This window comes from Nerophis lumbriciformis, linkage group LG01 (genome assembly GCF_033978685.3).
Source record: "Nerophis lumbriciformis linkage group LG01, RoL_Nlum_v2.1, whole genome shotgun sequence".
Taxonomy (NCBI): Eukaryota; Metazoa; Chordata; class Actinopteri; order Syngnathiformes; family Syngnathidae; genus Nerophis; species Nerophis lumbriciformis.
This window is the reverse complement of record NC_084548.2, coordinates 15,935,001-15,958,140: the sequence shown is the minus strand read 5'-3', so window position 1 is coordinate 15,958,140 and position 23,140 is coordinate 15,935,001. Positions and strand designations below refer to the sequence as shown.

At 37.9% G+C, this 23,140-nt stretch overlaps 1 protein-coding gene across 3 annotated transcripts in view; it reads left to right on the top strand.

Moving 5' to 3' along the window:
• The window catches only part of LOC133616582 (forkhead box protein J3-like), a 202,263-nt gene that overhangs the window by 109,661 nt on the left and 69,462 nt on the right, over nucleotides 1–23,140 (top strand). For all 3 annotated transcript variants that reach the window (XM_061976052.2, XM_061976044.2, XM_061976036.2), the window contains 2 exons: nucleotides 4,155–4,229; nucleotides 16,409–16,492. In XM_061976052.2, the coding sequence (XP_061832036.1) occupies nucleotides 4,155–4,229; nucleotides 16,409–16,492 (159 nt within the window). The remainder of the gene's footprint in view (nucleotides 1–4,154; nucleotides 4,230–16,408; nucleotides 16,493–23,140) is intronic.

The window sequence follows — 23,140 nt, the reverse complement described above, 5'->3', positions numbered from 1 at the left end:
CAAGTGTTTCCTTAAAGGAGGGCTCATATTTTAGGGCACCAAGGAAAAAAAAAAAAAAAAAAAAAAATATATATATCCATCCATCCATCCATTTTCTACCGCTTATTCCCTTTGGGGTCGCGGGGGGCGCTGGAGCCTATCTCAGCTACAACGGTCGGAAGGCGGTGTACACCCTGGTATATATATATATATATATATATATATATATATATATATATATATATTTAAACTACAGTATAGTCGAGGTTTCTGTGGTTTATCCGTTATGCAGTGCTCAATACCGGGGTAGAGCGGAATATACGTTAGGTCAAAAAAAACCACAAGAGGCTATATCATCCCTACAAGCCTGTTTCGCAGGATTCCCTGCTCGTCAGGGGATTTCATACAGCATGAAATGCCCTGACAAGCAGAGAAACCTGTGAAACAGGCTTGTAGGGATAAAATAGCCTCTTGTGTTTTTTCCTGACCAAATGTATATAAACTACAGTATATAAACTGTTGTTTTTTTTAATTCATTATTAATATCAACTTGTCAGCTTTTTGTCATCACATGATGCATTTATCTCTATTTTTACATTTTGATAGAGGGAGGTATTTTTTGAAATTATTTATTTATGTTTTTAAGTTATGTACATTTATATGTACATGTAGATGCTGCACCGGGACATATCCACTAGGAGTTTGAGCAGACATATGCCGTATAGGAATTATCTATACACAATAAAACATTAACAAAATGATGTCACATGAATGTTTTTTGAAGTAACACCTTTGTGACATGAAAAAACACAACACATGTAAAAAAAAACAACGTAATGTTTAGTTTTCGATATTGATATAAAACTCAAAGCAGTTTGGCTAATGAAGATGAAGTCTGATAAACAAGCTTTGTTCTTCTCCAACCACGCCTCATTGTAGTTCAGTGCAACAGTTTGGCCAACAAAATTGAAGAGTGACACCTTTCACATCGAATACACAATCTTCACATCGAATACACAGCATAATGTAAGAACTTCACCACTGATTCCCACGAAACTTTGTGGATGGGTGGCACCATTTAAATATTGATGCAAATCCTGATACAAATGCAGATGGAGGACTTAAGTCCACTTGCATCGGGGCCAAGTAGGGAGGATGGAGCTCTACTTGCATGACCGGAGCGACACAGTATGTCCGTGTGCTAACCCAGTATTACCTTTTTGTTACTCCCGGTTGTTTAATTCCTCAAGGTGCGCCGTGCAAGACAGGTAGACCAGCCTGTACTTAATACATGAGCTCGAATGGGGAGATGGTGTGGAGAAATACATTCCATCCCTCTCCTTTCTTCCTCTTCCTGCTCCTCCTCCTCACCAGTGGTATTAATTAGCAACAGCAGATGAGCAAAGAGAGAGGGAGCCTGAAGGGAGAACAGGTTCATGTCAGGTTAGCTTGCATGACATGAGTAACGTCTTTCACTGTCTGTCTCTCTTTCTTACGCGCATGTCCAGTAAGAAAGGTGCATCAAAGACTAGTTCATAAACACGCACACAGTCCCAAACTGTATAGATCAAATGGTCTCAGCCGTGGCCCCACCTCATCCATTCAGTTTTTGGATTGTGGGAGCAGAGACCAAACCAATGAAGATGTATTTTTTATTTATTTTTTTAAATAATATTTATTTATTCATTTGATTGGGAAATCATAATACAGGTACTGAGAAAACAGACACTTTTAGTGTTAAGGCAGGGGTCGGCAACCCAAAATGTTTAAAGAGCCATATTGGACCAAAAAAATAAAAAATAAAATCGGTCTGGAGCCGCAAAAAATAAAAGCCTTATATAAGTGTTATAATGAAGGATACACATGATGTAAGTGTCTATATTAGCTATATTAGCCTACTATCAAAGGCTGATGCAAATCTTTGTTGACAAAAATGAAAATTTAAATTTTATTCTACACATTTTTGCAACATTGGAAATCATTAGTCAAATGGAGGCTTCTCAGAGAGTGAGATAACTCCTGGAAATGACTGTCTTATAATGGCCAAAGGTATAGATGTGTGTGTCCAAGTTTAAGGAAACGGCAGGCTGTCTTCTTCTAATGGATTTATTGTAATCTTTGCAAGCTGGGTAACGTTTGCTGTGGTCTGGAACAACGTGGCACACGAGCAACTGTGGGAAATACAGCCAATATTACATGTAGATAATGTGTCATGAGCCATGCACTTTTTTTTCTTTTTACAAAAAAAGAATACAAAAATACAAAAACTTAAAAAATGACAAAAAAATAATAAAAGTAAAATAATAACACACCCTCCCATCCCCCGTCCTACATTACAGTCACAGTGGGTAGCAATGTACTGCCTTCCTCTTTACCACAAGCAGATAGAGAATCACAATAACTGACTAAAAGGGAAAAAAAAGGTAACAACAACAATCAAAATCACAAACATACAGAAAAGTGTCACCGAATAAAAACAACAACAACAAAGAAAAAAGAGTTTCGGTAAGTGAAAAGGTTCATTGTCAACAGTGAGTGTCACATTTATCCTATAGTGCAGTGGTCCCCAACCACCGATTGGTACCGGGCCGCACAGGAAAAAAAAAAAAAAAATCAACATAAAAAACACAATATATACATTATGTATCAATATAGATCAATACAGTCTGCAGGGATACAGTCCGTAAGCAAACATGATTTTATTTCTTTAAGACAAAAAAAGAAAAAAACCTACCATAAACTCTCTCTCTATATATATATATATATATATCTGTGTGTATGTATGTATGAATGTGTGTGTGTGTGTGTATATATCTGTGTGTGTATATATATGTGTGTGTGTGTGTGTGTGTGTGTGTGTGTATATATATATATATATATATATATATATATATATATATTTATTTATATAATGTGTATATATGTGTTAATGTATGTATTTGTGTATATGTATACATGTATATACAGTAGGTGTATGAATGTGTGTATATATGTATGTGTGTGTATATGTATGTATGTATATATGTGTATGTATGTATATATGTATATGTATGTATGTATATATGTATATGTATGTATGTATATATGTGTATGTATGTATATATGTGTATATGTATATATGTATGTACGTGTATATATGTATGTGTATATATGTATGTGTGTGTATATATGTACAGTATATATGTATGTACATATGTATGTGCATATAAGTATATATGTGTGTGTATATATATATGTGTGTGTGTGTATGTGTGTATATATGTATGTAAAAATGTGTATATGTATATAAATGTGTATATGTATATGTGTGTATATGTATACGTATATATGTGTATGTATATAGTATATAAATACAGTGTGTATATAAGTGTGTATATACAGTGTGTATATATGTATATGTATGTATATACAGTGTGTATACATGTATGTATATATATACAGTGTATATATATGTATATATATATATATATATATATATATATATATATATACATATATATATATAGTTATTGGGGTAAATCTGGGAGTTTGGGTACAAGATTTTGTGCAAGCTTATGTGTTTCATGTGTGCTGGTCTGACAGTAAAGCTCTTTGAATCCTTGAGTGAAAGCACAGGAATGTCACAAATATGAATCTAAGATTGTTTTTTTTTTTTATTGTTTTTTTTATGAAAATAAACTTCATGTATAGTTTGGATAAAAGGTCATTCAAATATGTAAAAAATACAATATTTTTGATGGATTTAAAAATTATTTTATAAGGATGTATTTCATGGTAAAGTGAAAGTTTAGGAAGCTGGGACAGGCAATACATTACATGCAATTTGTGTTAAAGGTAGTAGAAATTAATATTTTAAACGGCATTTATTACATTTGTGAAATAAAAGAAAAGAAAGTCTCAGTCTGACTCATTGGCGGCGACCTCTTTTCAGGCATTCATTTCTTTTAAAGTGGTCTTGTCCCAAAATTAAATCATCTGTTGAGCATGACTACTTAACTATTTTTGTTAAACTCCTGTGCTAACGCAGTGCGGCCTTCACACGTGTGAGACATTCCTCAAGAAGGGACAACACGCGTCTGTAAATATACAGCACTGTGCCCATGTTAATTAAAAAAAAAACACTTCATTGGTGTCAGGTCACTTCTTTTAACAACATGTCTCTCTCCTCTTTGCAGAATTCAATACGACACAACTTGTCCTTGAACAAGTGTTTTCTGAAAGTGCCTCGCTCCAAAGACGACCCTGGAAAAGTAAGTTGGGAGGCGGCTGAAAGGCTCGCTGTGCACAATGGATGCTGCGATTACTTTTCCGCGTGTTCCCATGCCCCCCGTGCCACAGTTTGCTGGGATTTTGGAGCCGTTGAGAAATGAATGAAGAGGGGTAAATGTTTCAATAATTCACAGCCAATCCTTGGGTTTGAGTAGTCTGCGAAGACACACAAACGAGCAGCTCCACATTGATTCGCCCGAGTCGGACCTGACCGGCACCTTAATTCGCACCTCGGATCGAAGCGGTCGATAGCTCAACATGGGGGGGGGACGCTGAACGTAACGTGGACTGTTTGAAGCCATTGAGGGAGGCGAGGCGCTAAATCATGCATGTGCTTACGTTAATTGGCTGTGTACTGTTCAGCGATGTGGGACTGAGAGACATGGGGAGCAGATGAGGCAAAGATGAGGGAGTTAAGATGGGAGTGTGTGTGCGTGTGTGTGTGTGTGTGTGTGTGTGTGTGTGTGTGTGTGTGTGTGTGTGTGTGTGTGTGTGTGCGCCCAGCCCGAATCAACCTCCTGAATTTCTCTGCCGCTTTGGACCTCCTCGGAAGGGAAGGAGAGAAAATGAAAAGGGAGAGAGACCAGGAGGAAATCAAGGGGCTCAAAGCAATTGATTTGATCCTCTCTCATTGTTTATTTGGGAGCTGGTGTGTACGAGCGGAGGAAGGAGGCATGCAAGCGAGCAGCACCCGCAGCGAAGTGGAGGAACTTGATTGGATGCAGACGTGGACTAACCGCAGATGAGGAACGTCTTCGCTGAGAATAGGCCTCCGATGAGCTGGAAATTAGTTTTCTTGTCCCGCACTCCGAGGACATCTGAGAGAGTGGAGGAAAATATGCCGCTGATCAATTTATGAATGCAGGACCTGATTTACTGGGATCTAAATATCCTGCGCTAAACGGCGCGGGCAATCTATAAAATAGTTTGTACAAACCCCGTTTCCATATGAGTTGGGAAATTGTGTTAGATGTAAATATAAATGGAATACAATGATTTGCAAATCCTTTTCAACCCATATTCAATTGAATGCACTACAAAGACAAGATATTTGATGTTCAAACTCATAAACTTTATTTTTTTTTTGCAAATAATAATTAACTTAGAATTTCATGGCTGCAACACGTGCCAAAGTAGTTGGGAAAGGGCATGCTCACCACCGTGTTACATGGCCTTTCCTTTTAACAACACTCAGTAAACGTTTGGGAACTGAGGAGACACATTTTTTAAGCTTCTCAGGTGGAATTATTTCCCATTCTTGCTTGATGTACAGCTTAAGTTGTTCAACAGTCCGGGGGTCTCCGTTGTGGTATTTTAGGCTTCATAATGCGCCACACATTTTCAATGGGAAACAGGTCTGGACTACAGGCAGGCCAGTCTAGTACCCGCACTCTTTTACTATGAAGCCACGTTGATGTAACACGTGGCTTGGCATTGTCTTGCTGAAATAAGCAGGGGCGTCCATGGTAACGTTGCTTGGATGGCAACATATGTTGCTCCAAAACCTGTATGTACCTTTCAGCATTAATGGCGCCTTCACAGATGTGTAAGTTACCCATGTCTTGGGCACTAATACACCCCCATACCATCACAGATGCTGGCTTTTCAACTTTGCGCCTACAACAATCCGGATGGTTCTTTTCCTCTTTGGTCCGGAGGACACGACGTCCACAGTTTCCAAAAACAATTTGAAATGTGGACTCGTCAGACCACAGAACACTTTTCCACTTTGTATCAGTCCATCTTAGAAGAGCTCAGGCCCAGTAAAGCCAGCAGCGTTTCTGGGTGTTTTCGCCTTGCATAGGAGAGTTTTAACTTGCACTTACAGATGTAGTGACCAACTGTAGTTACTGACAGTGGGTTTCTGAAGTGTTCCTGAGCCCACGTGGTGATATCCTTTACACACTGATATCGCTTGTTGATGCAATACCGCCTGAGGGATCGAAGGTTTCGGGCTTAGCTGCTTACGTGCAGTGATTTCTTCAGATTCTCTGAACCCTTTGATGATATTACGGACCGTAGATGGTGAAATCCCTAAATTCCTTGCAATAGCTGGTTGAGAAAAGTTTTTCTTAAACTGTTCAACAATTTGCTCACGCATTTGTTGACAAAGTGGTGACCCTCGCCCCATCCTTGTGTGTGAATGACTGAGCATTTCATGGAATCTACTTTTATACCCAATCATGGCACCCACCTGTTCCCAATTTGCCTGTTCACCTGTGGGATGTTCCAAATAAGTGTTTGATGAGCATTCCTCAACTTTATCAGTATTTATTGCCACCTTCCCCAACTTCTTTGTCACGTGTTGCTGGCATCAAATTCTAAAGTTAATGATTATTTGCAAAAAAAAAAGAAGTTTATCAGTTTGAACATCACATATGTTGTCTTTGTAGCATATTCAACTGAATATGGGTTGAAAAGGATTTGCAAATCATTGTATTCCGTTTATATTTACATCTAACACAATTTCCCAACTCATATGAAAACGGGGTTTGTACTATTAGTGGGCGGCTACTAAGACTCCGTGGGAATATGGAAAGTGGTGCAAACCTATGGAAGTATTATTGTAGTTTTCATTATTTTCAATTTTTTATTTTGCACTAAAACATACATAATTGAACAATTTGTTTCGTATTAATTCATTATAGTACAAAGCAAGTATAACATTAAACTCAGATTTGGTTGAATTAGTATTCACATCATTCCACATAAATAAAAAAGTGTGGGGGGAAAAAATGTGTGGGGTGAAGGGGACCTCTAAATACAATTCTAAGGTGCCAAATTAACTGATTGGAATAATGTTTGAAATGGAAAGTTTCTGAGATCGATATGATACAGGATGCAAAGTCTTAATATTGTACGAAAATGCAGTAATGATAGTATATACTTTTTTTTATTTTTTATTTATCTCCTTCATTGATGTGCATTTTTTATCAATAGACAATTAAAATCTAACAACAAAACACATATTTACACACCTATGCTTGAGAAGGATGAAGAAAATATTTTATTTCCTGCCCCCTTCAACATAAGTAGTTAATGGATAGCCCAGATTCACAAGAATACAAATGCATCCAAATATAATGAAAACAAACAAAAAACACACAAAAAAAACCGAGTGCAAAAACTTCATGAAGTACAAACCGAACAAAAAATAATATACACCTCACGGGATGACAGAGGTGGGACCAAGTCATTGTTTTGCAAGTCACAAGTAAGTCTCAAGTCTTTGCCCTCAAGTCCGAGTCAAGTCCCGAGTCAAGACAGGCAAGCCCCGAGTCAAGTCCAAAGTCAAGACTGGAAAGTCTCAAGTCAAGTCCTAAGTCCTGCATTTTGAGTTTCGAGTCCTTTCAAGTCCTTTTAACCACAGACTAATATATTAACACAGATTGTGTATGCTTTTCAAACGCTGTATTTATTTATTAAAACAAGTGCATTTTAAATTGCAGGAAAGAAAATTGTGCTGACATTGCACTTTATAATAGCACTATTAACCAGTCATTTTAAACATTAACTCATTCCTTTACAGAACAAACACATTGAAAAATAAAGTGCAAATGTACTTATTTGTACAAAAGTGTTAACATTGAAAAAACATGACATATACGTGAACATAACAAAAAAGTTGTACTTTTTATATGTCAGGGCCCTATGCTGCATTGCATTTGCAAAAGACCAAATTAGCCAAGAGTCTGTCAGTCATTTGTGCACGATGGGGGCGTAGTATGATGCCACCATGGCTGAAAACTCGCTCCACTGGAGCACTGGAGGCAGGCACTGCCAAGACTCTCATGGCCACTCGGAACAGTGAAGGAAGAGTCTTCATGTTCAATGCCCAGAACAAAAGGGGGGAGAGAGTTGTTTTGGGTTGGTGCACTACTTGTAAGTGTATCTTGTGTTTTTTATGTTGATTTAATTAAAAAAAGAAAGAAAAAAAAAATTATTTCTTGTGCGGCCCGATACCAATCGATCCACGGACCAGTACCGGGCCGCGGCCCGGTGGTTGGGGACCACTGAGGTAAACAACCAACAGTATGTCAGAAAGCTAGCTAAAACGGTACACATATTCATAATATAGTATACATTTTAACTGACCTTTATTTTACTATTTTTGTCTTTTTTTAGGTGGCTAAAATACGCGGTGCTGCTGACCGCCGTCTAACGTTACGTGTGATATATTGACTAACGTAACCCTGCTTAAAAAAATCACTGAACAAAAAGTATGAATAAGGTAGTGAACTGCAACAGATTCCCGTGTTTGCAATAACGTTATAACGTTAGCAGTGAGTTTACAGCCTCACTGATTTAACTACACAGCAAATAAAAGTCATGTTACTTAGCCAATAAACGTTATCTTACATTCAAAACTTACCGTTCTTTGTGCAACTTCAAATGCCGGACGAAGTTGGAAGTTGTTGCCTCTCCATCAGTAATTTTCGAACCGCATGTGTTGCATACTGCAAACCGTTTTGTGTTGACCACCTCGTAATTTTTATACCCAAACAAAATTATTTTAGGTATCATTTTTTGTTCACTGGCGTGTGGTTTGGACATGTCTTCTTCGTTGGTTGTCCTGCAATTTGATTGGATGAATGCTGTGTGATGAAAACAAAGCAGATCTAATTTGATTGGCTGTTGTACTGACAGCACACCAGCTGACACACGCAACGCTGATAGACAAGTACACAATGAAAAATACGGAGCGCTCCCGAATAACTTTTTCATCTTTGGGTTTTGGGGAAAGTAGCAAGTCATGTCAAGTCAAAAGGCTCAAGTCCAAGTGAAGTCACAAGTCATTGATGTTAAAGTCTAAGTCGAGTTGCAAGTCTTTTTACATTTTGTCAAGTCGAGTCTAAAGTCATCAAATTCATGACTCGAGTCTGACTCGAGTCCAAGTCATGTGACTCGAGTCCACACCTCTGCGGGATGATACAAAACAAATACAAAACCAGCCAAAAAATAAGTAAAATAATAAATATAAAGCAAAATGTAAACACTTACGGCTGTCCATATGGTCTTATTGTTCTTGTCTTTATATATTTTTTTCAATTGGAATATATTTCTTCAATCTTTTATCTCATTGTAAAGATAATTCCATAGTTTACTTATGTACTTACATCGTGGAAATTCAATTAATCAATCAAAGTTTATGTGTATAGCCCTTAATCACAAGTGTCTCAAAGGGCTGCACAAGCCACAACGACATCCTCGGCTCAGATCCCACATCAGGGCCCCCCCACCCCCCCAGAAGGGTCGCGACTTTGAACAGCTAGCGAATCATCAGGCGACGGGGGCAGAGCAGAAAAGAGACGGCAGATCAACTGGTCTAAGAGGGGAGTCCATTTAAAGGCTAGGGTATACCAATGAGTTTTAAGATGGGACTTAAATGCCCAATCTCTGCGCGTGTATTCCAATTTAAGCGGGTGTACTAATTTGTGTGTCTGTGTATCAGTCCGAGTGTGTGTTTTAAGTTGTCTGTTTGTCCCTAATCAGAAAGGTTGTCTACTTACATGTAGGGTTGTACGTTTTTCCGGTATTAGTACAGTACCGCAATACTAATGAATCATATCTGGTACTATACCGCCTCTGATAAGTACCGGTCCGCCCAAATTTGTGGTATCGTCCAAAACTAATGTAAAGTATCCAAACAACAGAAGAATAAGTGATTATTACATTTTAACGGAAGTGTAGGTATAACATGTTAAAAGAGAAAGTAAGCAGATATTAACAGTAAATGAACAAATAGATTAATAATTTGTTTTCTACCACTCGTCCTTAATAATGTTGACAAAATAATAGAAGGATAAATGACACAATATGTTACTGCATATCCATCCATCCATTTTCTACCGCTTATTCCCTTTGGGGTCGCGGGGGGCGCTGGAGCCTATCTCAGCTACAATCGGGCGGAAGGCGGGGTACACCCTGGACAAGTCGCCACCTCATCGCAGGGCCAACACAGACACACAGACAACATTCACACTCACATGCACACACTAGGGTCAATTTAGTGTTGCCAATCAACTTATCCCCAGGTGCATGTCTTTGGAGGTGGGAGGAAGCCGGAGTACCCGGAGGGAACCCACGCAGTCACGGGGAGAACATGCAAACTCCACACAGAAAGATCCCGAGCCCGGGATTGAACCCAAGACTACTCAGGACCTTCGTATTGTGAGGCAGAGTCAGCAGCTAAATTAGGAGCCTTTGTTTGTTTACTTACTACTAAAAGACAAGTTGTCTTGTATGTTCACTATTTTATTTAAAGGGGAACATTATCACAATTTCAGAAGGGTTAAAACCATTAAAAATCAGTTCCCAGTGGCTTATTTTATTTTTCGAAGTTTTTTTCAAAATTTTACCCATCACGCAATATCCCTAAAAAAAGCTTCAAAGTGCCTGATTTTAACCATCGTTATATACACCCGTCCATTTTCCTGTGACGTCACACAGTGATGTCAACTCAAACAAACATGGCGCATAGAACAGCAAGCTTTAGCGACATTAGCTCGGATTCAGACTCGGATTTCAGCGGCTTAAGCGATTCAACAGATTACGCATGTATTGAAACGGATGGGGGCAGCACGGTGGAAGAGGGGTTAGTGCGTCTGCCTCACAATACGAAGGTGCTGAGTAGTCTGGGGTTCAATCCCAGGCTCGGGATCTTTCTGTGTGGAGTTTGCATGTTCTCCCCGTGACTGCGTTGGTTCCCTTCGGGTACTCCGGCTTCCTCCCACCTCCAAAAACATGCACCTGGGGATAGGTTGATTGGCAACACTAAATTGGCCCTAGAGTGTGAATGTGAGTGTGAATGTTGTCTGTCTATCTGTGTTGGCGCTGCGATGAGGTGGCGACTTGTCCAGGGTGTACCCCGCCTTCCGACCGATTGTAGCTGAGATAGGCTCCAGCGCCCCCCGCGACCCCGAAGGGAATAAGCGGTAGAAAATGGATGGATGGATGAAACGGATGGTTGTAGTGTGGAGGCAGGTAGCGAAAACGAAATTGAAGAAGAAACTGAAGCTATTGAGCCATATCGGTTTGAACCGTATGCAAGCGAAACCGACGAAAACGACACGACAGCCAGCGACACGGGAGAAAGCGAGGACGAATTCGGCGATCGCCTTCTAACCAACGATTGGTATGTGTTTGTTTGGCATTAAAGGAAACTAACAACTATGAACTAGGTTTACAGCATATGAAATACATTTGGCAACAACATGCACTTTGAGAGTGCAGACAGCCCAATTTTCATCAATTAATATATTCTGTAGACATACCCTCATCCGCGCTCTTTTCCTGAAAGCTGATCTGTCCAGTTTTGGAGTTGATGTCAGCAGGCCAGGGAAGCTAGGGTCGATATTCTTCTCTTGATCATCTTCGGTGGCATAAGGGAAGGTGTGAGCCAAGACATCCAGGGGGTTTAGCTCGCTCGTCTGCGGGAACAAACTGCCGCCATTGCTTGCCGTGCTACCGGGGTCCTTTGTCCCTGAATTGCTCACACACTCCGGCAGATTCAATGGGGGTCTGGCGGCAGATTTTTTTGACTTTATCGTAGGAAATGCATCTGCTTTGAGTGTCGCAGGATATCCACACATTCTTGCCATCTCTGTCGTAGCATAGCTTTCGTCGGTAAAATGTGCGGAACAAACGTCCAATTTCTTGCCACTTTCGCATCTTTGGGCCACTGGTGCAACTTGAATCCGTCCCTGTTCGTGTTGTTACACCCTCCGAAAACACACCGACGAGGCATGATGTCTCCAAGGTACGGAAAACAGTCAAAAAAACGGAAAATAACAGAGCTGATTTGACTCTGTGTTTGTAATGTGTTTGAGAAAATGGCGGATTGCTTCCCGATGTGACGTCACAACGTGACGTCATCGCTCCGAGAGCGAATATTAGAAAGGCGTTTATTTCGCCAAAATTCACCCATTTAGAGTTGGGAAATCGGCTAAAAAAATATATGGTCTTTTTTCTGCAACATCAAGGTATATATTGACGCTTACATAGGTCTGGTGATAATGTTCCCCTTTAAGGACAAACTTGCAATAATAAACATATGTTTAATGTACCGTAATATTTTTTGTTAAAATAAAGCCAATAATGCAATTTTTTGTGGTGCCCTCTATTTAGAAATATTGGTATCGGGACAACACTACTTACACGTGACTATGGCGACACTTGAGCTCGCACGTCCAGATTCGTGAGTGTGGACTACAATGTATTCAGAAGTGCGTGCGTGTAATACAATCTGCTTGTGCGTATCTGAGGTGTGCCTACATTTAACTAACCACGCAGTAAGCAGTCCCTGTGATGCATCTACGTTCGCGCCACTTTATTTTTCTTTGTGCCGCTCAAGGTGCATGTGAGGGAGGCTGCACCACTGTGCTCAAGATGCAAAAAATGCCTACTTTAAGAATTTTTTTATCATATAAGATTTTATTAAATATACAGCACAGGCCAAACGTTTGGACACAGCTTCTCATTAAATGTGTTTTCTTTATTTTCATGACTATTTACATTGTGGATTGTCACTGAAGACATCAAAACTATGTGGAGTTATGTACTTAACAAAAAAAAGGTAAAATAACTGAAAACATGTTTTATATTCTAGTTTCTTCAAAATAGCCACCCTTTGCTCTGATTACTGCTTTGCACACTCTTGGCATTCTCTCGATGAGCCTCAAGAGGTAGTCACCTGAAAGGGTTTTCACTTCACAGGTGTGCTTGAAGCTCATCGAGAGAATGCCGAGAGTGTGCAAAGCAGTAATCAGACCAAAGGAGTGGCTATTTTGAAGAAACCAGAATATAAAACTTATTTTCAGTTATTTCACCTTTTTTTTGCTGAGTACATAACTCCACATGTGTTCATTCATTGTTTTGATGCCTTCAGTGACAATCTACAATGTAAATAGTCATGAAAAAAAAAAAAAACGCATTTATTGAGAAGGTGTGTCCAAATGTTTGGCCTGTACTGTATATTCTATGTGAAAAAAACAAACGTCATTAAAAAGATATTAAATAACACCAAAACGCATCATTTTAGTTTGTTTTTTATCACCCCCCCCCCTCAAGTTGTACCTAAGCTATGAAATCACAATAAGATGTTGCTGAATAGATGATATTTCTCCTTTTTTTATTTTATTTCTTTTTTAAATTTTTTTTAAATTTTTATTTTTTATTAATCAATCCAACAAAACAATACACAGCAATACCATAATCATAATGATTTTCATCAACAACAGTATCAATATTAGTAGCAATTTCAACATAGCAGTGATTAAAAATCCCTCATTGACATTATCATTACAAACATTTATAAAAAATAAATAAAATAAAAATGAACAATAGTGTCACAGTAGCTTACACTTGCATCGCATTTCATAAGCTTGACATTTAATTATTTCTGACTGGACAAATTTGTTGAAACACACATGTAGGACGGAGGATTCTCTGTCTATTCAGAGTCTCTGCGGCGCATGCGCTCCTCTCTGGAACTGTGTCTTACGCAAAATGGTGCTCCAAAACAGTGACGAGTGTTGATGAATCACATTGCGCGTGCTGTGTAATATAGTTGCCTTTTCACTGTGAACCCACACCAAACAAGAATGACAAACACATTTCGGGAGAACATCCGCACCTTAACACAACATAAACACAACAGGACAAATACCCAGAATCCCTTGCAGCACTAACTCTTCCGGAACGCTAAAATATACAGCCCCGCTACCCCCTACCCCCCCACCTCAACCCCGCCCACCTAAACCTCCTCATGCTCTCTCAGGGAGAGCATGTCCCAAATTCCAAGGTGCTGTTTTGAGGCATGTTAAAAAAAATAATGCACTTTGTGACTTCAATAATAAATATGGCAGTGCCATGTTGGCATTTTTTCCCCCATTACTTGAGTTGATTTATTTTGGAAAACCTTGTTACATTGTTTAATGCATCCAGCGGGGCATCACAACAAAATTAGGCATAACAATGTGTTAATTCCACGACTGTATATATCGGTATCGGTTGATATCGGTACCGGTAATTAAGAGTTGGACAATATCGGAATATCGGATATCGGCAAAAAAGCCATTATCGGACATGTATATTTAATACAAATCAAATATTTTCATAGCTATGACATAGAAAACTGTTTGCTACCTTATATTTTATTTGTATACATTATGAGAGCCCTCTAGATGTGAAATAACACCCTTTAATCACCTTTACACTCTTTTAATCCAATAAAGTAATGCTGCCTGAGGCTGAGCGAATCAGGAGCCACGATACTAAATGCGTTTTGATTGGTTTGGTCACCTCCGGTGGCCAATGCTACTGTAGTATTGATATTTTTTTGTTTATTTAGCCATGTGAACATATCTAATATAGAACCAAAATTTTTTTAATATGCTTAAAAAATATATATTTTTAATGACCCCCAAAAAATCTGCAATGTAGCGAAGCCGCAATATTTGAAGCGGGATGTGGTGAGGGACGACTGTACTTTTAGGGGTACACAGGGGAGACAAATAAGGATTGAGGCTCAAGTTGTCAATTTTTCTCAAAATACTGTGCAACCTTATTTTTCGAACCTAATTGGTTGTTGAACAGAGGGGATAGGGGCAAGGCAGGCTGTGGGTACTTCCCTGATGTTTTTGGACTATTTCTTATTGAGCTAACACGACTAAATACAAAGCAAAAACAAAAACAAAAAAAAAATCACACAAAGTAGCTACCGTATTTTTCGGAGTATAAGTCGCACCGGAGTATAAGCCGCACCTTCTGAAAATGCACAATAAAAAAGGAAAAAAACATATAAGTCGCACTGGAGCCCGGCCAAACTATGAAAAAAACTGCGACTTATAGTCCAAAAAATACGGTAGTCTTTTTGTTTATTGTTCATACGTGATTATTTATAATGAATACAACTCTTTAAATAATTTGTAAAATAGTCATTAGGGGTGTGGGAAAAAATCAATTCGAATTCGAATCGCGATTCTCACGTTGTGCGATTCAGAATCGATTCTCATTTTAAAAAAATCGATTTTTAAAAGAAAATTATTAATTTTTAATTTTTTAAAGTAATCAATCCAACAAAACAATACACAGCAATACCATAACAATGCAATCCAATTCCAAAACCAAACCCGACCCAGCAACACTCAGAACTGCAATAAACAGAGCAATTGAGAGGAGACACAAACACGACACAGAACAAACCAAAAGTAGTGAAACAAAAATGAATATTATCAACAACAGTATCAATATTAGTTACAATTTCAACATAGCAGTGATTAAAAATCCCTCATTGACATTATCATTAGACATTTATAAAAAAAAATAAAAAAAGAACACTAGTGTCACAGTGGCTTACACTTGCATCGCATCTCATAAGCTTGACAACACACTGTGTCCAATATTTCCACAAAGATAAAATAAGTCATATTTTTGGCTCATTTAATAGTTAAAACAAATTTACATTATTGCAATCAGTTGATAAAACATTGTCCTTTACAATTTTTAAAGCTTTTTACAAAAATCTACTACTCTGCTTGCATGTCAGCAGACTGGGGTAGATCCTGCTGAAATCCTATGTATTGAATGAATAGAGAATCCTTTTGAATCAGGAAAATATCGTTTTTGAGTCAAGAATCGCGTTGAATCGAAATTGCCTTTCAAATGTCTATTCTTAGTGTTGGGTTTTATCAAATACATTTCCCCCAAAAATGAGACTTATACTCTAGTGCGACTTATATGTTTTTTTTCTTATTTATTATGCATTTTAGGCCGGTGCGACTTATACTCCGGAGCAACTTATACTGCGAAAAATACGGTATTTGTATAGCTAGAGGATTAATAAACATGTTTACAACTTTCTAAATAAGTTGTGTAACATTAATACAACCCTAGAGACAAGAAATAACAGTCACCTTTACAAGCCGCAAACTTGAAAGTGCAGTGTCGAGGGACGACTATACAATACCCACCTGGCAGCAGTCAGCCCGAGCATGTTAAATGAGTATTATTAAAGACCAACATGGGGCCACAAAAAGCCAAGGGCCCTGTTGCTTGTGTCTTATTTTGTACATGCTGAAAGACAAGAGCCAAACGTGTCCAATTCATTGTACAGTTATGCAAAATAGCTGCTTTCAACAAATGTAATTGTTCTTTCCAGGGTTCCTATTGGGCCATTGACACCAACCCTAAAGATGACACAGCACCCAGCAGGCCAAAGAAGAGGCCGCGCTCTGGTGAAAGAGTAAGTTGTGTTTCCACTTGTCTTTGTTAAAGTATTTAATCAGGGCCGCCCCTCATTCTAGGCAAAACATGTGCTCTGCGTAGGGCCCCCACGATGTATGTTTTGCGGCTCGAAGCACATGTAAAATGTCAACTAATTAATTATACGGCACTGCCCATGACAATTTACAGCAAACATATTTTTAGCCTCTTCCTGCTCCATCATTGATAATAATATAATGGCACCAGCCTTCTTATTGTCTTCCATGACGCACAGTATTAATACTGAACTAGTAATGTTGACGTACAGGGATCAAATCCTGGTTTGGGGTTGAGCTATAGCAACATGTGCAACTTTGTTTTCATTATTTTCAATTTTTTATTTTGCACTAAAACATCAATTATTGACCAATTTCTTTCATATGAATTCATTTTAGTACAAAACAAGCATGACATGAAACTCAGATTCGGTTGAATTAGTACTCAAATCATTCCGCATAAATAAAAAAGTGTGGGAAAAATTTGTGTGAAGGGGACCACTAAATAAAATTCTAAGGTGCCAAATTAACTGATTGGATTAATGTTTAAAATGGAAAGTTTCTGAGATTGATATGATACAGGATACAAAGTCTTAATATTGTACGAAAATTCAGTAATGATTGTATATATTTTAGAAATACTTAACTAGTTACACCGTGGAAAATCAATCAATCAATCAATCAATCAAAGTTTATTTATATAGCCCTTAATCACAAGTGTCTCAAAGGGCTGCACAAGCCACAACAACATCCCCGCATCAGGGCAAGAAAAAACTCAAACCAATGGGAACAACGAGAAACCTTGGAGGGGACCGCAGATGTGGGGACCCCCACGGCCCCCGCCCACTGGGCGACCGGTGCAATGGATGTCAAGTGGATTTAGTTAGTAATGTAAATTCAACATAATTACAAACGGACAGTTTGGGGTGGCTCATTAACCATTTTCACGTCTCAGAAATTCATTATTAAGTTAATTTTGTTTACTTCTTGTGTTAATAAGTAGGAATGTCCGATAATGGCTTTTTGCCGATATCCGATATTCCGATATTGTCCAACTCTTTAATTACCGATACCGATATCAACCGATATATACAGTCGTGAAATTAACACATTATTATGCCTAATTTAGACAACCAGGTATGGTGAAGATAAGGTACTTTAAAAAAATAAAAATAAAATAATAAATTAAAAACATTTTCTTGAATAAAAAATAAAGTAAAACAATATAAAAACAGTTACATTGACACTAGTAATTAATGAAAATTAGTAAAATTAACTGTTAAAGGTTAGTACTATTAGTGGACCAGCAACACGCACAATCATGTGTGCTTACGGACTGTATCCCTTGCAGACTGTATTGATATATATTGACATATAATGTAGGAACCAGAATATTAATAACAGAAAGAAACAACCCTTTTGTGTGAATGAGTGTAAATGGGGGAGGGAGGTTTTTTGGGTTGGTGCACTAATTGTAGGTGTATCTTGTGTTTTTTATGTTGATTTAATAAAAAATAAACCCCCCCCCCCCAAAAAAACGATACTGATAATAAAAAAAACGATACCGATAATTTCCGATATTACATTTTAAAGCATTTATCGGCCGATAATATCGGCAGGCCGATATTATCGGACATCTCTATTAATAAGTGTTACCATTTTCTAACAGGAAAAGAAGATAACAAATAATATGTTCTGATTTATGCAGGAAACAAAAGAAAAGATAGGCAAAAGATAAAAAAAAAAAAAAAAAAAGAAAAAAAAAAAGTGCTAACGGCGTTCAAAGTCAATCAATCAAAGTTTATTCATATAGCCCTAAATCAGGAGTGTCTCAAAGGGCTGCACAAGCCACAACGACATCCTCGGCTCAGATCCCACATCAGGGCAAGAAGGTGCAATCAGCAGAGCGCACAGACGAGTGCTCATTGGAATGCGCCCGGGCCGTGACAATTATAATACTAACTGGTCCATTGCCAGAAACAATAGACACTGATCCAATTAAAAATAGTTTTGAGGAAAATAATTATTTATTTTGCCAGAGGACGGTGACGGGCATAAAAAACTGTTTACTACCTTATATTTTATTTTGTATACATTATGAGAGCCCTCTAGATGTGAAATAACACCCTTTAATCACCTGAGGCTGAGCGAATCAGTAGCCATGATATTAAATGATGCGTTTTGATTGGTTTGGTCACCTCCGGTGGCCAATGCTACTGTAGTATTGATATTTTTTGTCTATTTAGCCATGTGAACATACCTAATATAGGACCCAAAAAATTTGAATATGCTTAAAAAAAAATGTTTTAATGACCCCCAAAAAATCGGCAATGTAGCGAAGCCGCAATATTTGAAGCAGGCTGTAGTGAGGGACGACTGTACTTTTAGGGGCACACAGGAGGAAACAAATAAGATCTAACTAATCTATCTCTTACGGTAGATGGCTCAGGGAGCCACACAACAAATAGAGCTAACTTTGCTAACGTATCATTCAGACATTTGTGTCATTCATGTTTTTGTGAAGGTCTGTGGTTGAAACAGAACTTTTATGAGCACACACTCGAAGCGACCTCTTCACAGTTGAAGGCACATTGCCACAATTCATAAAAGTTAAGTCAGGCACTTACCGAAAGTTTGTGGAGTGACTTGTGCTGGTTAAAGCAACAAACAGAACATTTTCCTTCATTGGGTTTCATCGTGGAAATGTTGTGGTACACCCGGTCCTTGAAGAAAGATCGGGTAAATATTCTACCCTATATGGATAATCCCCTGACGTCACAGGTCAGTTCCCAAAAAGCTTGTGTGGAGTAAATGTGTGAAGGAAGTCAAGATTGTTTTACGAATATCTACGCAATGCCTCAACGGTTTGATCCCAAATACACATAAGCAGGTACTAATAGGTAAGGCAAGTTGGATTTGCATAATAGGGCTCCTTTAAAGGGGAACATTATCACAATTTCAGAAGGGTTAAAACCATTAAAAATCAGTTCCCAGTGGCTTATTTTATTTTTCGAAGTTTTTTTCAAAATTGTACCCATCACGCAATATCCCTAAAAAAAGCTTCAAAGTGCCTGATTTTAACCATCGTTATATACACCCGTCCATTTTCCTGTGACGTCACACAGTGATGCCAATACAAACAAACAGCAAGGTATAGCGACATTAGCTCGGATTCAGACTCGGATTTCAGCAGTTTAAGCGATTCAACAGATTACGCATGTATTGAAACGGATGGTTGTAGTGTGGAGGCAGGTAGCGAAAACGAAATTGAAGAAGAAACTGAAGCTTTTGAGCCATATCAGTTTGAACCGTATGCAAGCGAAACCGACGAAAACGACACGAAAGCCAGCGACACGGGAGAAAGCGAGGACGAATTCGGCGATCGCCTTCTAACCAACGATTGGTATGTGTTTGTTTGGCATTAAAGGAAACTAACAACTATGAACTAGGTTTACAGCATATGAAATACATTTGGCAACAACATGCACTTTGAGAGTGCAGACAGCCCATTTCAGGCGCGCTAAGAACATATATTTTTCCACGATTTCAGCACTCAGGTTAACCATACCTAAATAGACACAAAATACTGCATTACACAAGACTACCCGAATGTACTCGAATGATTGAAAAAAATAAATGTTTTTAAGCTAAATTATTGGTAAACACAGTTTATGTATAATAATTTATGTAAAACCGTGAGTAATGAATAAAGTTTTCATCAATTAATATATTCTGTAGACATACCCTCATCCGCTCTCTTTTCCTGAAAGCTGATCTGTCCAGTATTGGAGTTGATGTCAGCAGGCCAGGGAAGCTAGGGTCGATATTCTTCTCTTGATCATCTTCGGTGGCATAAGGGACGGTGTGAGCCAAGACATCCAGGGGGTTTAGCTCGCTCGTCTGTGGGAACAAACTACCGCCATTGCTTGCCGTGCTACTGAGGTCCTTTGTCCCTGAATAGCTCACACACTCCGGCAGATTCAATGGGGGTCTGGCGGCAGATTTCTTTGACTTTATCGTTGGAAATTCATCTGCTTTGAGTGTCGCAGGATATCCACACATTCTTGCCATCTCTGTCGTAGCATAGCTTTCGTCGGTAAAGTGTGCGGAACAAACGACTGACCATTTCGTCGGCTTTCCCCACACCCTCGTATTTTGAACAAATTTCGTCCAATTTCTTGCCACTTTTGCATCTTTGGGCCACTGGTGCAACTTGAATCCGTCCTTGTTCGTGTTGTTACACCCTCCGACAACACACCGACGAAAGTGAGAAAATGGCGGATTGCTTCCCGATGTGACGTCACATTGTGACGTCATCACTCTGAGAGCGAATAATAGAAAGGCGTTTAATTCGCCAAAATTCACCCATTTAGAGTTCGGAAATCGGTTAAAAAAATATATGGTCTTTTTTCTGCAACATCAAGGTATATATTGACGCTTACATAGGTCTGGTGATAATGTTCCCCTTTAAAATTAATTGATAGACTTAGATCAATAAAAAAAAATCATAAAAATAAACATATGCTTGCTTGCAACTATTGTGTAATGAAAGAACACTTTGTGATCATCCCTGCCAAGTGTGCAGTTCTTGTGCGGTCTGTCTGCAAGATCATTCTGAAGGAATGTGCGCCGACACAAACTTGGTACGGAGATACACTTGACCCCTGGGGTCAAAGGTTAAGGTCAGGTTGACCTTACATGCCTAACATTTCTCATGAAGGTGTTATAAGGAACTTCCGCAGATGAATTCCAATTCATGCATCAGCGTCTATGAAACATAGACTAATTTTGATATCTTGACTGGAAATCCATTTATTAATGTATTTCTTTACATGCACATGGACATACTACATTGACATACTCCAGATATAAGCTCGTCTTTGTATTAGGATAGCGTGTCTCAGATAGTAGAGCGGCCAGCTTCCGCCATCCTAGTCAAGGCTGTTGTGTCCTTGCACAAGACACTTCACCCGCCTTTCTCCCACGCTGGTGTATAGTTTGAATATTTGCTGGTGTTAGGAGGGGCCACTTCTGTCAGTCTACCCCAGGGCAGCTGGGGCTACAAATGTACCTTACCACCATAGAGGGTTCTCTGTTATATGTGAAGCGTTATATAGATTTAAAATTAGCCCGCCCCCCAAAATAATATAATAAAATTGGAAAAATTGAGAAAAAAGTTATACTGTCGCCCCTTGTTTAAAATATTTGTATATATGTGTAAATGTTTTATTTTATATGTGTATATATATATATATATATATATATATATATATATATATATATATATATATATATATATATATATATATATATATATATGTATATATATATATATATATATATATATATATATATATGTATATATATATATATATATTAGTCACGTTGTGCGATTCAGAATCGAATCAAATTTTTTAAAAATCGATTTATTTTTATTTTTATTATTTTTTAATGTTTATTTTTTTATTATTTTTTTATTTTTAATTAATCAATCCAACAAACAATACACAGCAATACCATAACAATGCAATCCAATTCCAAAACCAAACCCGACCCAGCCACACTCAGAACTGCAATAAACAGAGCAATTAAGAGGAGACACAAACACGACACAGAACAAACCAAAAGTAGTGAAACAAAATTAATATTATCAACAACAGTATCTATATTAGTTACAATTTCAACACAGCAGTGATTAAAAATCCCTCATTGACATTATCATTAGACATTTATAAAACAAATAAAAAAAATGAACAATAGTGTCACAGTGACTCTGTAACAGCTTCTTCCCTCAGGCCATAAGACTCTTAATAATCCCCTCAATTCCCCCCCAAAAACGGATGAACTCGCTGGAATATAAAGACAATATAACATACATCTATAAACGTGGATGCAATATATTTATCCGTACAGTAATCTATTTATTTATATCTGCACCTTATTGCTCTTTTATCCTGCACTACAACGAGTTAATGCAACGAAATGTTGATCTTATCTGTACTGTAAAGTTCAAATTTGAATGACGATAAAAGGAAGTCTAATTCTAATAAATGTATACTAGTATGTGTAGTTGATAAGTGTAACAGTACTGTTAATGTACAGCATGCTTAATTGTATTTTTCGGCATTTTAGCATTGTTTATGCACATAATGCATCAAAATTATTCCCCGCATTTTTCAATTTTTTTGTATGCTATATCTACATATGCATTTTCTATTTCAGAAGTGTCAACTGCCTGTCAACAATTTACATTTTTTTTTGGTTTCATTTGAAAATGTTTAAAACTGTTGACACTAAAGATGTCCGATAATATCGGCCGATAAATGCTTTAAAATGTAATATCGGAAATTATCGGTATCGTTTTGTTTATATCAGTATCGTTTTTTTTTGTTTTTTTTATTTTTATTTTAAATTAAATCAACATAAAAACACAAGATACACTTACAATTAGTACACCAACCCAAAAAACCTCCCTCCCCCATTTACACTCATTCACACTCATTCACACAAAAGGGTTGTTTCTTTCTGTTATTATATTTCTGGTTCCTACATTATATATCAATATATATCAATACAGTCTGCAAGGGATACAGTCCGTAAGCACACATGATTGTGCGTACCGCTGGTCCACT